At 48.4% G+C, this 13414-nt stretch overlaps 3 protein-coding genes across 3 annotated transcripts in view; 2 read left to right on the top strand and 1 right to left on the bottom strand.

Moving 5' to 3' along the window:
- Positions 1-2125, bottom strand: part of LOC311252005 (serrate RNA effector molecule homolog B-like) — an 8493-nt gene extending 6368 nt beyond the window's left edge. Inside the window, exons 1-4 of the mRNA XM_084344749.1 lie at positions 2013-2125; positions 752-874; positions 524-634; positions 151-294 (exon numbers count right to left, since the gene is read on the bottom strand). Of these exons, the coding sequence (XP_084200875.1) occupies positions 151-294; positions 524-634; positions 752-870 (374 nt within the window). The 5' untranslated portion in view covers positions 871-874; positions 2013-2125. The remainder of the gene's footprint in view (positions 1-150; positions 295-523; positions 635-751; positions 875-2012) is intronic.
- A 125-nt stretch (positions 2126-2250) lies between these two features.
- LOC311251790 (uncharacterized protein) lies at positions 2251-6698 on the top strand (the record flags this gene model as incomplete). The annotated part of the gene is made up of 5 exons (XM_084344433.1): positions 2251-3287; positions 3381-3416; positions 3873-4481; positions 4853-4989; positions 6507-6698. Coding segments are annotated over exons 3-5 (531 nt in total), but the record flags the coding sequence as incomplete, so codon positions are not given.
- Positions 5152-13301, top strand: LOC311252016 (uncharacterized protein). The gene is made up of 5 exons (XM_084344766.1): positions 5152-6860; positions 6933-7043; positions 7273-7599; positions 8246-8578; positions 12318-13301. Exons 1-5 carry the CDS (start codon positions 6707-6709, stop codon positions 12383-12385), a joined length of 993 nt encoding a protein of 330 aa, XP_084200892.1. The 5' UTR covers positions 5152-6706; the 3' UTR covers positions 12386-13301.
- Positions 13302-13414: the final 113 nt, after the last annotated feature.

Below are 13414 nucleotides of genomic sequence, written 5' to 3'. Positions count from 1 at the left end.
CTGTTTGTTGTCATTCACCTGATGCTGAACATCGTTAATAAAATAAATAAATAACAGAAGTCAGAAAATATAAACTGTAGTTTGACAACAGTAACAGGTTTGTGACAGAGTTTGACCTGTAGGGGGCAGCAATGCTGACGCTCAGCTCACCTGCCCTGCAGCGGGTGACCTCCGTGATGTGGGTGCAGGTGGGGGAGGTCGGGGTGCCACCCCTGAGGCCCCGCCCCTGGAAACGGACCACCACCTCCTCCGTACGGCATGTCGTAGCGGTACGGCTCCCCCCGGTGGTCGTCCCTGGAAAATGTGAAAAGACGCCCTGAAATCTTCACTGTAGCTGCCGAGCTAAAGCTTTAGCTACTGTCAGACTGTAAACCTTTGTGTGGGGAGCAGACGCTGACTGAGCGTCATGTGAACTGCTCCTTTAAAGAGACAGTGCAGGCCTCAGACCAGCTGCAGCGCCGTCACTGACTGAGCTTCATGTGCACACTGCAGGCCTCAGACCAGCTGCAGCGCCGTCACTCACCAGTCTCTCCTCATGCGCTTGTGCTGAGGGCTGATGTGTCGGGGGGGAGAAAACCTCTCTCTGCGACCGCGATCGTAGTCCCTCCTCCGCTCCCTGCCACGGTCCCAGTCCCTGACACCACACAGACACACAGCATCAGCATCAACACAACACAACACAACACCACACACACACACACTGTCACTACGTGTCACACTGAGGTGTGCTTGTGTGTTCAGGTGTGCGCACCTGTCGGGCCAGTCGTCCCTCCTCCTCTCCTCCCTCTCTCTCGACCGCTCCATGTCGCTCCTCTCTCTCCTGAACTTGTCCCGCCTCCTCCTGTCGAACTCGTCATCGCTGTCTCCCATTGGACTGAAACACACACAGACACGCACACACACACACAGACAGTTTTATTAACAGGCGACAAACACAACAAGCTGGCGAGTGTGTGAACATGTGAACGTTCAGTGGACCAGCCATCCAAAACTCAGATATTTAATTTACTTCCACGTGTTTCATTCATGGTTTAACTTTTGAATTTCTAACTTCTATTCGACAACTTGAAACAAACAGGACAAATAATATTTCTGATCATTTTGTCAAAAGATAAATAAAACAAGGACTTATAAGTCAGTTTACTTGTGGAGGAGTTATGTGGGCTGCAGCAGTGTGTGTCTGTGTTTGTTTGTTGCTTTGTTGTCTGAGAGAAGAGTGAAAAACACAGCTAGGACTGACGTATTCATGAGAACTGACACCACAAACGATCATTAATGTGTGTCCATTCAATACTTTTGACAACACTCAGAGAAATGTTGAGAAACTAGCATTCATTTGCTGACGTCAGTCTACGAGACTTCTTTTACTTATTTTTATAACAAGTCTTTGCTCTGCTTCAGGCACCAGCACCATAACACCAGTGCATCAGTGAGATCTGTGCAGACGACGGGACTCGTTTAGTCATCCGACTAACTTTAGTCATGTTGAACACAACATGAGGCCATGAGAAGACTCACTGACCCTCGTCTGTCTCACACCAGCAGATGTCGCCATGTTTGCTGCCCTGAAGCTTCAAACGTTTCAAGGCACAAATGAACAGAAAAGTCCAGAACTTCCTTCAGTCTCTACTGTATGAAACCAACGCCGAGCCAGAACTTCATGTTTCTGCAGATGTTTTATAGGAGAGAAGCTGAAGCTGCTCCATGAACACCTCCGCAACATTAGCTGGGAGTTAGCCTGTTAGCTTCATTAGCATCGCCTCCTTTAGCTCAACTGTCTGCAGGTCCATTAACCAGCAGACACCAGCATTAGTTATCTGTGAGCTAAAGCTAAAGCTAAAGCTAACGTTAGCTGCTACCTGAAGCTAACAGCGGCTAATTAGCTAGTTAGCACCGCAGCTAGCCCAGCGTGCTAACGCCGGCGCAGTTCGGGCTCGTGTTCGCTTCAGTTCGTGTCCGGGCTGACCCACACATGGACCGAACATCAACAAGGTGTTCACACGGTTCCTCACCTGCAGCTCCGCCGCGGTACAACACTGAGAACAAAGCTGGGCAGCTCACAACAAAACTGTCCCGCCGCCAGTCCGGGATCACGGTGAACCGACGACACTTCCGGTTCTCTTTAGTTCCGGTCCGGTCCTTCAGGTCACAGCGCAGTGAAGTCTCCTCCTGGAGGTGAGGAGGGAAACAGCAGGTCCAGATAGTCTCTCCTCCACCTGATAAACATCTGGATCGACACACATCATCACCAGACTCCATTAACAAATGTAGTGATTTTACTGGCGCTGGCTTCAGAAGTCTCAGGCCCGGTCCACAACTCTGCTGCCAGAACCTGGACTCAGAAATCATGCCATCACACTGATCCTGGCTCCCTAACATGGCTGACGTGTTGCTTTGAGAACTAATTTCAGATCTGATTGATAACTTCAGGCCTCGCTGCAGCTGACAGGCCTCATTCTTCTGGGACACGTTTGTTTTGTTCAACTAAATGTGAAGCTGTGACAAAACCCAGGCTGCGATTTAGAGTGCAAGAAGTTGTGACTTCCTGTTGCTCGGGTTAAATTAAGAAGCTGAACTAGGTGCTGTGGAAGTCGTGTGGTCTTCAGCGCCCCCTGCTTTACACTGTTACATGCTGTTCTCTGAGTCGACTACATCATGTGATAACGTGTTATTATAAAAGTACAAATACAGCCACTTCCTCCCTCGTTGGTCCAGGATGGATGAGGCCTCACAGCCAACAACAGGTGCTGGAGGTAGTGTTGTAGTCAAGACCGCACCAACCGAGACCAAGACATTACTGAGACCAGAGAGTACTGAACCGAGACAAGGCCGAGACCAAATATATCAAAGGAAAATCATAACAAAACATCAACATGTGAGTTTTCTTTTTTTTTTTAGAGCTGGGGGAAATCTTTACAGCACCAATGATTTGAAGTTATGAGCTGTTTTTGAGAGGGTCCTTTTTCACTCTCATCAATAAGGCATGGACAAAAAACCATATCAGCAGTCTTGACCGGTCTTGTTCAAAAAAACGTCCACGCAGTCCGAGACCGAGACAAGACAAGACCAAAAACCTGCAGTGTTGCTGCAGTTTGTTGTGACGTTCAGTTTAAACGGACTCGATCAGCTGATCAGCTGCAGTCAGTGCAGAGGAAACCACAGCAGGGTGAGAGTCGGCCAGAGAGGAAGGAGGAGGGTCTGACTTGATGTGAGCATGAAGTGATGAAGTGTAGATGTCATATGAGTCAGTGTCAGGATGGAGGAAACACGTCTGCTGCGTCTGCTCTGTAAGTACACTCAAACATCAGCTGATGTGTCTCTGAGACACTGTCCTCCTCTGTGTGTCCTCTCAAACCAACCCGAGTGTCTTCTGTCTTTAGTTGTGACGTCCCTGCTGAGCGGCTCCACACACCAAGGTGAGGAAACTTCTTGTGTGACTGATGAAGAGTTATTTAGTCCCTGACAGCACAGTTAGTGTTCAGGACGCTGTTTATGGAGGGAAACAGTCTGCAAACACAATAAAACAGTGAAAAGTGTCTGGATGTCCACAGACTGGACGCTGAAGATAAATGTGCTGCTATAAAAACCAAGTCATTGTGAAAGCAGGACTGCACACGCAGCATGATGCAGCAGCTGACAGAGAAAGTGGAGAAACAACACTGACATGTGAGACACATGAAGTCAGATCTGCTGTGTGTTTGACACCAACTCTGAGAGTTACATTTAAAACATGAGGACACTCAGAGCCTGAAACACAGAGGAGATCAGTGCACTTCAACAAGGTCTACAGAGACTGTAAGAGGACCAAGATACACTTCTGTCAAAGCTGCACATTATCATCTTTAACCACATCTCTCTGTCTCGTCCTCCAGCCTCTCTGAAGATGAGTCCTGACAGCTCTCAGCTGTTTAAAGATCAGTCTGTCTCTCTGAGGTGTGAGGAGGACGACAGCTCTGGTGGATGGACGGTGACGAGGAACACGACTAAACGAACCAGGACTCAGTGTGGAGAAGGATGGGGAAGAAGAGCTGGTTCCTCCTGTAACATCACCAGACTCCCTTAACAAATGTAGCGATTTAAGAGTCGCTGAGTGACCAGAAACTCAACAAACTTTGTGAAACGGCGACGACAAATTCTGAATGATTGGAGCTTCTTGTGGATTCAGCAGTAAATGAGCAGGTGTCCATATTGTTCATGAGTTGTGTTTCAGGGTTTCATAACATGTTTGTCTCTGTGTTGAGGTGGAGCAGTGATCCTGCAGAGTCCTGTCCTCCCTGTGATGGAGGGAGGTGATGTCACTCTGACCTGTACAACAAGGACCTCCAACCTCTCAGCTGGTTTCTATAAAGATGGCTCCTTCATCAGGACTGAGCCTACAGGTCACATGACCATCCACCATGTTTCCAGGTCTGATGAAGGCCTCTACAAGTGTAACATCAGGGGTCATGGAGAGTCTCCACCCAGCTGGATCACCGTCACAGGTCAGGAGGTTCAGCATCAGACAGCCTGTCTCCAGAGTCAGTGTCATCATCGTATGTTTAACATTTCTATGTTTCATACGTAGCAGATATGTTAAAACTTTACACGTCTTTATGTTTTCAGTTCATGTGTTGTCTTATAATACCACAGCTGGACAACCTGACATCTTGTTAAAGTATAACATTCAACCCATCGCTTGATTTATTCACCTGTATATAAAGTAAGTGGGGCTCAGGCTGACACAGAACAAGAGGACCAGACCAGACAGGAGCAAGTTCACTGTCTGAGTTTAACCTCGTTACTCTCTACAGTGAAATGACTGAATGAATTCATCTCATTTCTGTTGCTGATGACAATCTTTGCTTCATTTTAGGGAAACCTGCTGCGACGACTTCTCCTTCACCCTCCTCTCCTTCAGCTCCTCCTCCTCATCAGTGGTGGACTGTTATTCCACCCATTCTGCTGGGTGTTGTGGGTGTTGTGGTTCTACTGGTTCTACTGGTTCTACAGGTGAGCCGGCTCACCAACAGGAAACCTAAAGGTTAGATAAATAAATTAAATCATAACTTGTGTTTCTCATGATGTTTCCCAGCCGTGTGCTCAGTTCACTTCTAAAGAGGTGAGAAATGACCAGAGTGAAGAAACAACAGTGTTGACGTTCTGTCAAAGACGTCTCTGTTCTGTGTTACAGACATGTCTACTGAAGTTAGCATGCTAACCAGCTAGCCCCGGCGTCTTCTCACAGGACCCGCCCTACTCCTCCTCTGATTGGTTGTGTTCTCTCTGCTTGACTCAAACTGTTGACTCACAGCAGCCTTGATGATGTTTGTTCGTGGCAGTGAGCAGCAGTTAGCGGTCATGCTGCCTCCTATAGTTTTTCAAACTACATAATTTTTTACAGATATTCACATTTATATGAACATTTCAGAGTGTGTCACACAAATCATTACAGGTTTAAACTGCAACAACTGTTTGTTATAGCAGCTGGTTCAAGACGTAACAAGACTGATCCAATCAGCATCGTCCGGCTGCAGGTGACAGACCCAGGTGAGTTTGTGTAGATCAGTGTGTCTGTGCTGCAGCTGCAGTTGATTCCTGACAGTCAAACATGAGAGACAGAAGAGTGAATGAAGGCTGATCCACTGTTCACTCATGTCCTGACTGATGTTACCTTTCACCTGCAGAGGACCAGAACTGAATGAATGTGTTCTGGTTTGTTTGGTTGTTGTTGTTGGACTTTCTTTTCAGCAAAGAGACAAGAAACCAGAACTGTCTGCTGCTGAAGATACAGGAGTTGGTAATGTCCTCTGATATGATCCGATCAGCTGACGTGTCACAGACTCTTTACAGAATGTGTCTCCACCATGTTGTCCTCTCTGTGGGTGTGAGGTCAGGTATAACTCAGGGACCAGATCAAGCTCAACAACGATCTCTGCAGCAGATCTGCTCTGTTGTGATTGGCTGAACTGTGACGACTGCTGATAGGTCTGCAGGAGACAACCAGACTGAGAGGTTCAAGAAGTGTAGTGACAGACGGTCAGGTGATAGTGCAGGTGAACAGCTGCAGGGGCTGAGTGCAGGAGGTCTGAGAGCACAGGCCTCACCTGAGGTGGAGCTCAATGTGGGTTTGCGTCATGTTCACTTGATCAGTGTGTTTCAGCTCCAGGACCATGTTTTCTTCAGAGAAACACATGAAGAACAGTTAAAGGCAGCAGATGTTCACTGTGTCTTTAAACCTGATGAATGTAGAAGACTGTACAGTCGCACTGTCCTCACTTCTGGTCTTCAGGATTAGATCCCTGCAGCTCGCTCACACTCTGATGGCTTCTGTTAACAGACGTGATGACGATGCTTTGCTGACAGCAGCGTCACATGTGGATGTAGATGTTGGCCTTCATTCACACAGAGTCTGAGTTGAGCTTCAGCAGCACAGTTTACAGGCTGCACACACTGCAGAGGACCACATTCACTCATCACATGAAATAAGGCTGCTGTCATTGACCCTCTCTGTCTGTGTGACCTCACAGTTTCCCAGCATGCCTCAGCTGTGGAGCTGTATGAGGGGGACCCGTTTGTCCTGCTGCCCTGTGACTTTCCTGCTGATGAACTGGACGAGCCCTCAGTGGTGTGGAGCCGCTACGATCTGGATCCTTCAACCGTCCACCAGCGTCAGCAGGAAGGTGACCGACTTAAACACCAAAACCAGCTTTACAGCGGCCGAACATCCATGAAGACTGACGCTCTGAGAACTGGAGACCTCAGCCTCCATCTGACAGACCTCCACCTCTCTGACAGCGGCTCCTACACCTGCACCGTCAGAGGGTTCAGCTGGGGGAGACAGAGAGAACAGAGAGTGACGGACGTACAGCTGCAGGTCAAAGGTCAGCAACTAACCCTAAAACCTGCTGTAGATACAGGTCAGAGGTCAGAGGTCATGTTCTTTATGTTTCTAGTTCCCACAGGACGATTCCCATCCTGGGCCACAGCTCTCCTGGTTCTCCTGGTTGTTGGACTTCTTGTTTCTGGAGCTCTTTTACTACATTTTAGGCACTATTTCAAGTCAGGTATGTCACTACTACTACACTACCCATCATGCACATGGGCAGCATCTTTACTCTGGTAGCTCCCTGACTGTTGAGACAGACTGTCAACAGTGAGGTCTGGGATTATAAGAGAAGGATGAGACAGTGAGGTCTGGGATTATAAGAGAAGGATGAGACAGTGAGGTCCTGTTACCATCACAGTTCCTGCTGCTGTCTGTACAGCTGATGTTGTGGTTTGTTGTCCTCTCAGTTGACCAGGTGGAGGTGGATTCAGGGGCGGAGTCTGTCCAGCTGCCCTGCAAAACCACAGTTCACCTGCCTGAAGACGTTAAAGTGGAGTGGAGGGACAGATACAACAGGAAGGTCCATGTGTATCAGAACGGCTCTGACCAGCCTGAACAACAGTACATTGTTTACAGAGGTCGAACAGAGATGAAGAGAAACCTGCTGAAACCTGGAGACCTCAGTCTGACCCTGAAATACCCCACAGACACAGACAGAGACACCTTCACCTGCACCGTCTACAACAGGGAGGAACACATCCTGATGAAGAAACAAGTGACGCTGCAGGTCAAAGGTCAGTACTGTAGATACAGGTCAGAGGTCAGTACTGTAGATACAGGTCAGTACTGTAGATACAGGTCAGAGGTCAGTACTGTAGATACAGGTCAGAGGTCAGACTGACATGAATCAGCTGATTGATTTCCAATCAGAGTTGACAGTATTGATCTGAATGTGATGTTTTTATTTGATCCAGAAGAAAGTTGAAGGAACGAGCTGAAAGAAACAACAAATCTTTTCATCACTGAGAACAAAGAAATGCAGCTTTAATAGTTTATATCAGTTATTGATTGATGATCAGTTCTCAGCAGATTCAACAAATCTTCACTTCCTGTTGAAGAACTGGATCAAAGAAAATGTTAAATTTGACGTCCAGAAATGTGAAAGTGACAAAGAGAAGCAACAAACAGCAGTTCAACACTGAGAGGAGACATTACTGTGAAGACCACAGGGACAAAACATCACAGCACCATCAGGACTCTGATCATGTCCAACACCTTGAACACCTGGTTTTACTTCCTGTATGTCTGTCCCCTGTTACCTGCTGGTCTCACCTGGTTCTGTCCTTCAGCTTTCTCTACTACTTTGTAATCAGTCAATAAAGTTATTCAAACTGCTGCTGCTGTCTGTACAGCTGATGTTGTGCTTTGTTGTCCCCTCAGTCTGTCAGGTGGAGGTGGAGGAGGGGGAGGAGTCTGTCCAGCTGCCCTTCAGAACATCATCTGACCTGCCTGAGGACGCTGAAGTGAAGTGGAGACGCTATGAACCCTCAGACAAGACAGTCCACCTGTATCAGAACAGATCTGACCGGCCTGAGAAACAGGACCAGGATTACAAAGACCGAACAGAGATGAAGAAAGACCTGCTGAAGACTGGAGACCTCAGTCTGACCCTGAAAGACCCCAAAGAGACAGACACAGGAAGATTCAGGTGTGAAGTCATCAACAAGGACAGATTCATCCTGAGACTGAAAACAGTGGAGCTCAAAGTCAAAGGTCAGTATGAAGATACAGAACAGAGGACTGTGTGTCTGTCTCTGGTTGGTTGCTTGTCTCTGGTTGGTTGTCTCTGGTTGGTTGCTTGTCTCTGGTTGGCTGCTTGTCTCTGGTTGGCTGCTTGTCTCTGGTTGGTTGTTTGTCTCTGGTTGGCTGCTTGTCACTGGTTGGTTGCTTGTCTCTGGTTGGCTGCTTGTCACTGGTTGGCTGCTTGTCTCTGGTTGGCTGCTTGTCTCTGGTTGGTTGCTTGTCACTGGTTGGCTGCTTGTCACTGGTTGGCTGCTTGTCTCTGGTTGGCTGCTTGTCTCTGGTTGGTTGCTTGTCACTGGTTGGCTGCTTGTCTCTGGTTGGCTGCTTGTCACTGGTTGGCTGCTTGTCACTGGTTGGCTGCTTGTCTCTGGTTGGCTGCTTGTCACTGGTTGGTTGTTTGTCTCTGGTTGGCTGCTTGTCACTGGTTGGTTGTTTGTCTCTGGTTGGCTGCTTGTCTCTGGTTGGCTGCTTGTCTCTGGTTGGCTGCTTGTCACTGGTTGGTTGTTTGTCTCTGGTTGGCTGATTGTCTCTGGTTGGCTGCTTGTCTCTGGTTGGCTGCTTGTCACTGGTTGGTTGTTTGTCTCTGGTTGGCTGCTTGTCACTGGTTGGCTGCTTGTCTCTGGTTGGCTGCTTGTCTCTGGTTGGTTGTTTGTCACTGGTTGGCTGCTTGTCTCTGGTTGGTTGTTTGTCACTGGTTGGCTGCTTGTCTCTGGTTGGTTGTTTGTCACTGGTTGGCTGCTTGTCTCTGGTTGGTTGCTTGTCTCTGGTTGGCTGCTTGTCTCTGGTTGGCTGCTTGTCACTGGTTGGCTGCTTGTCTCTGGTTGGTTGTTTGTCTCTGGTTGGCTGCTTGTCACTGGTTGGCTGCTTGTCTCTGGTTGGTTGTTTGTCTCTGGTTGGCTGCTTGTCTCTGGTTGGTTGTTTGTCACTGGTTGGCTGCTTGTCTCTGGTTGGCTGCTTGTCTCTGGTTGGTCACTTGTCTCTGGTTGGCTGCTTGTCTCTGGTTGGCTGCTTGTCACTGGTTGGTTGTTTGTCTCTGGTTGGCTGCTTGTCTCTGGTTGGCTGCTTGTCTCTGGTTGGCTGCTTGTCACTGGTTGGTTGTTTGTCTCTGGTTGGCTGCTTGTCTCTGGTTGGCTGCTTGTCACTGGTTGGTTGTTTGTCTCTGGTTGGCTGCTTGTCACTGGTTGGCTGCTTGTCTCTGGTTGGCTGCTTGTCTCTGGTTGGTTGTTTGTCACTGGTTGGCTGCTTGTCTCTGGTTGGTTGTTTGTCACTGGTTGGCTGCTTGTCTCTGGTTGGTTGTTTGTCACTGGTTGGCTGCTTGTCTCTGGTTGGCTGCTTGTCTCTGGTTGGTTGCTTGTCTCTGGTTGGCTGCTTGTCTCTGGTTGGCTGCTTGTCACTGGTTGGCTGCTTGTCTCTGGTTGGTTGTTTGTCACTGGTTGGCTGCTTGTCTCTGGTTGGCTGCTTGTCTCTGGTTGGTCACTTGTCTCTGGTTGGCTGCTTGTCTCTGGTTGGCTGCTTGTCTCTGGTTGGTTGCTTGTCTCTGGTTGGCTGCTTGTCACTGGTTGGTTGTTTGTCTCTGGTTGGCTGCTTGTCTCTGGTTGGCTGCTTGTCACTGGTTGGTTGTTTGTCTCTGGTTGGCTGCTTGTCTCTGGTTGGCTGCTTGTCACTGGTTGGTTGTTTGTCTCTGGTTGGCTGCTTGTCACTGGTTGGCTGCTTGTCTCTGGTTGGCTGCTTGTCTCTGGTTGGTTGTTTGTCACTGGTTGGCTGCTTGTCTCTGGTTGGTTGTTTGTCACTGGTTGGCTGCTTGTCTCTGGTTGGTTGTTTGTCACTGGTTGGCTGCTTGTCTCTGGTTGGCTGCTTGTCTCTGGTTGGTTGCTTGTCTCTGGTTGGCTGCTTGTCTCTGGTTGGCTGCTTGTCACTGGTTGGCTGCTTGTCTCTGGTTGGTTGTTTGTCACTGGTTGGCTGCTTGTCTCTGGTTGGTTGTTTGTCACTGGTTGGCTGCTTGTCTCTGGTTGGCTGCTTGTCTCTGGTTGGTCACTTGTCTCTGGTTGGCTGCTTGTCTCTGGTTGGCTGCTTGTCTCTGGTTGGTTGCTTGTCTCTGGTTGGCTGCTTGTCTCTGGTTGGCTGCTTGTCACTGGTTGGTTGTTTGTCTCTGGTTGGCTGCTTGTCACTGGTTGGCTGCTTGTCTCTGGTTGGCTGCTTGTCTCTGGTTGGTTGTTTGTCACTGGTTGGCTGCTTGTCTCTGGTTGGTTGTTTGTCACTGGTTGGCTGCTTGTCTCTGGTTGGTTGTTTGTCACTGGTTGGCTGCTTGTCTCTGGTTGGTTGCTTGTCTCTGGTTGGCTGCTTGTCTCTGGTTGGCTGCTTGTCACTGGTTGGCTGCTTGTCTCTGGTTGGTTGTTTGTCTCTGGTTGGCTGCTTGTCACTGGTTGGCTGCTTGTCTCTGGTTGGTTGTTTGTCTCTGGTTGGCTGCTTGTCTCTGGTTGGTTGTTTGTCACTGGTTGGCTGCTTGTCTCTGGTTGGCTGCTTGTCTCTGGTTGGTCACTTGTCTCTGGTTGGCTGCTTGTCTCTGGTTGGCTGCTTGTCACTGGTTGGTTGTTTGTCTCTGGTTGGCTGCTTGTCTCTGGTTGGCTGCTTGTCTCTGGTTGGCTGCTTGTCACTGGTTGGTTGTTTGTCTCTGGTTGGCTGCTTGTCTCTGGTTGGCTGCTTGTCACTGGTTGGTTGTTTGTCTCTGGTTGGCTGCTTGTCACTGGTTGGCTGCTTGTCTCTGGTTGGCTGCTTGTCTCTGGTTGGTTGTTTGTCACTGGTTGGCTGCTTGTCTCTGGTTGGTTGTTTGTCACTGGTTGGCTGCTTGTCTCTGGTTGGTTGTTTGTCACTGGTTGGCTGCTTGTCTCTGGTTGGCTGCTTGTCTCTGGTTGGTTGCTTGTCTCTGGTTGGCTGCTTGTCTCTGGTTGGCTGCTTGTCACTGGTTGGCTGCTTGTCTCTGGTTGGTTGTTTGTCACTGGTTGGCTGCTTGTCTCTGGTTGGCTGCTTGTCTCTGGTTGGTCACTTGTCTCTGGTTGGCTGCTTGTCTCTGGTTGGCTGCTTGTCTCTGGTTGGTTGCTTGTCTCTGGTTGGCTGCTTGTCACTGGTTGGTTGTTTGTCTCTGGTTGGCTGCTTGTCTCTGGTTGGCTGCTTGTCACTGGTTGGTTGTTTGTCTCTGGTTGGCTGCTTGTCTCTGGTTGGCTGCTTGTCACTGGTTGGTTGTTTGTCTCTGGTTGGCTGCTTGTCACTGGTTGGCTGCTTGTCTCTGGTTGGCTGCTTGTCTCTGGTTGGTTGTTTGTCACTGGTTGGCTGCTTGTCTCTGGTTGGTTGTTTGTCACTGGTTGGCTGCTTGTCTCTGGTTGGTTGTTTGTCACTGGTTGGCTGCTTGTCTCTGGTTGGCTGCTTGTCTCTGGTTGGTTGCTTGTCTCTGGTTGGCTGCTTGTCTCTGGTTGGCTGCTTGTCACTGGTTGGCTGCTTGTCTCTGGTTGGTTGTTTGTCACTGGTTGGCTGCTTGTCTCTGGTTGGTTGTTTGTCACTGGTTGGCTGCTTGTCTCTGGTTGGCTGCTTGTCTCTGGTTGGTCACTTGTCTCTGGTTGGCTGCTTGTCTCTGGTTGGCTGCTTGTCTCTGGTTGGTTGCTTGTCTCTGGTTGGCTGCTTGTCTCTGTCTAACTGTCCTCTGTCTCCTCTGCAGGGAGAGACATCGGGAACAGAAGCAGCTCCACTGATCCGACTCCTCTGATGGCTGATCAATCTGTCTGATCGGTCTGTTGGTCAATCTTTGATTATTGATCTGTTGTGACTTTGGATCAGAGACAAAATGGAGGTGAAGGAGCTGATGGAGGACGGATGAAGACAGGAGGACGCTTCGTCAGCTTCTTCTTCACTCTGACTCCTCCTGCTGACTCTCACACAGTCTACACACTCACTATTGATGACTGTTGATCAGTGATGTCAGAGTGATGTCACATGTTGGTTTAGACCCTTTGAGCTGACAGTAAAGTGTAAATTCCCCCTCAGATGTACAGACAGCATGTCTCCACTCTGTGACAGCAGCATGAACATGGATCTGAAGCTGTGAGTGATGATTTGATGATTTGTTGTTTGACTTTATCTGCTTTTAATTATTTTTACATGCAATATTGCCTTTGCTAGTGTGATGCCGTGATGCATACCGAACTGTGGGAAAACTGTACCGTTGCATCCCGAGTGATGACTGAGGACAGTTTCATGTGTCTCACATTTATAACTGGGACAACAGGATCCATTCCACACGTATCAACCTGTGACAATATTATTTTAAATATAAAATTGGCTCTGACAGTATTTAAATCAGGTCAGAAAATGTATCTGGACACATTTCCAAGTATAAACAGGATGTAAAATAAAATGTCTGTTACCTCTGGTGTCGTTGAAGGACGCTGCGGAGCTCCAAGTCCAACATTTCAAAACAAACGCAGTATTAGCCACGCCCCCCTTAGTTACTGTTGCTAAGGCCATGTTGCAACAACATTCAGAGCAGGTGTGACAAAACAAACACTGTGACGTCTTCACCTGTGACGTCTTCACCTGTGAAAATATGAAAGCTGAGCCTTGATTTAAAAATAATGTTACAATGGTGTCATGTTTTTATCTTGTATTAATGTTTTTCTGTGAATAAATTTGACTTTTTATCTCATTTATGTCTCATCTCATGATTTAATCTTGTCCAAGTATAATGGTCTTCCATACATCCCTCTCCCAACAAGACTAATGCCTCCTCGTACATTAAGACTAAAATACAAGACATTT

Source organism: Pagrus pagrus (genome assembly GCF_965226575.1).
Source record: "Pagrus pagrus genome assembly, chromosome: 22".
NCBI classification, from domain to species: Eukaryota; Metazoa; Chordata; class Actinopteri; order Spariformes; family Sparidae; genus Pagrus; species Pagrus pagrus.
This window is presented reverse-complemented; position numbering and strand designations above follow the sequence as displayed.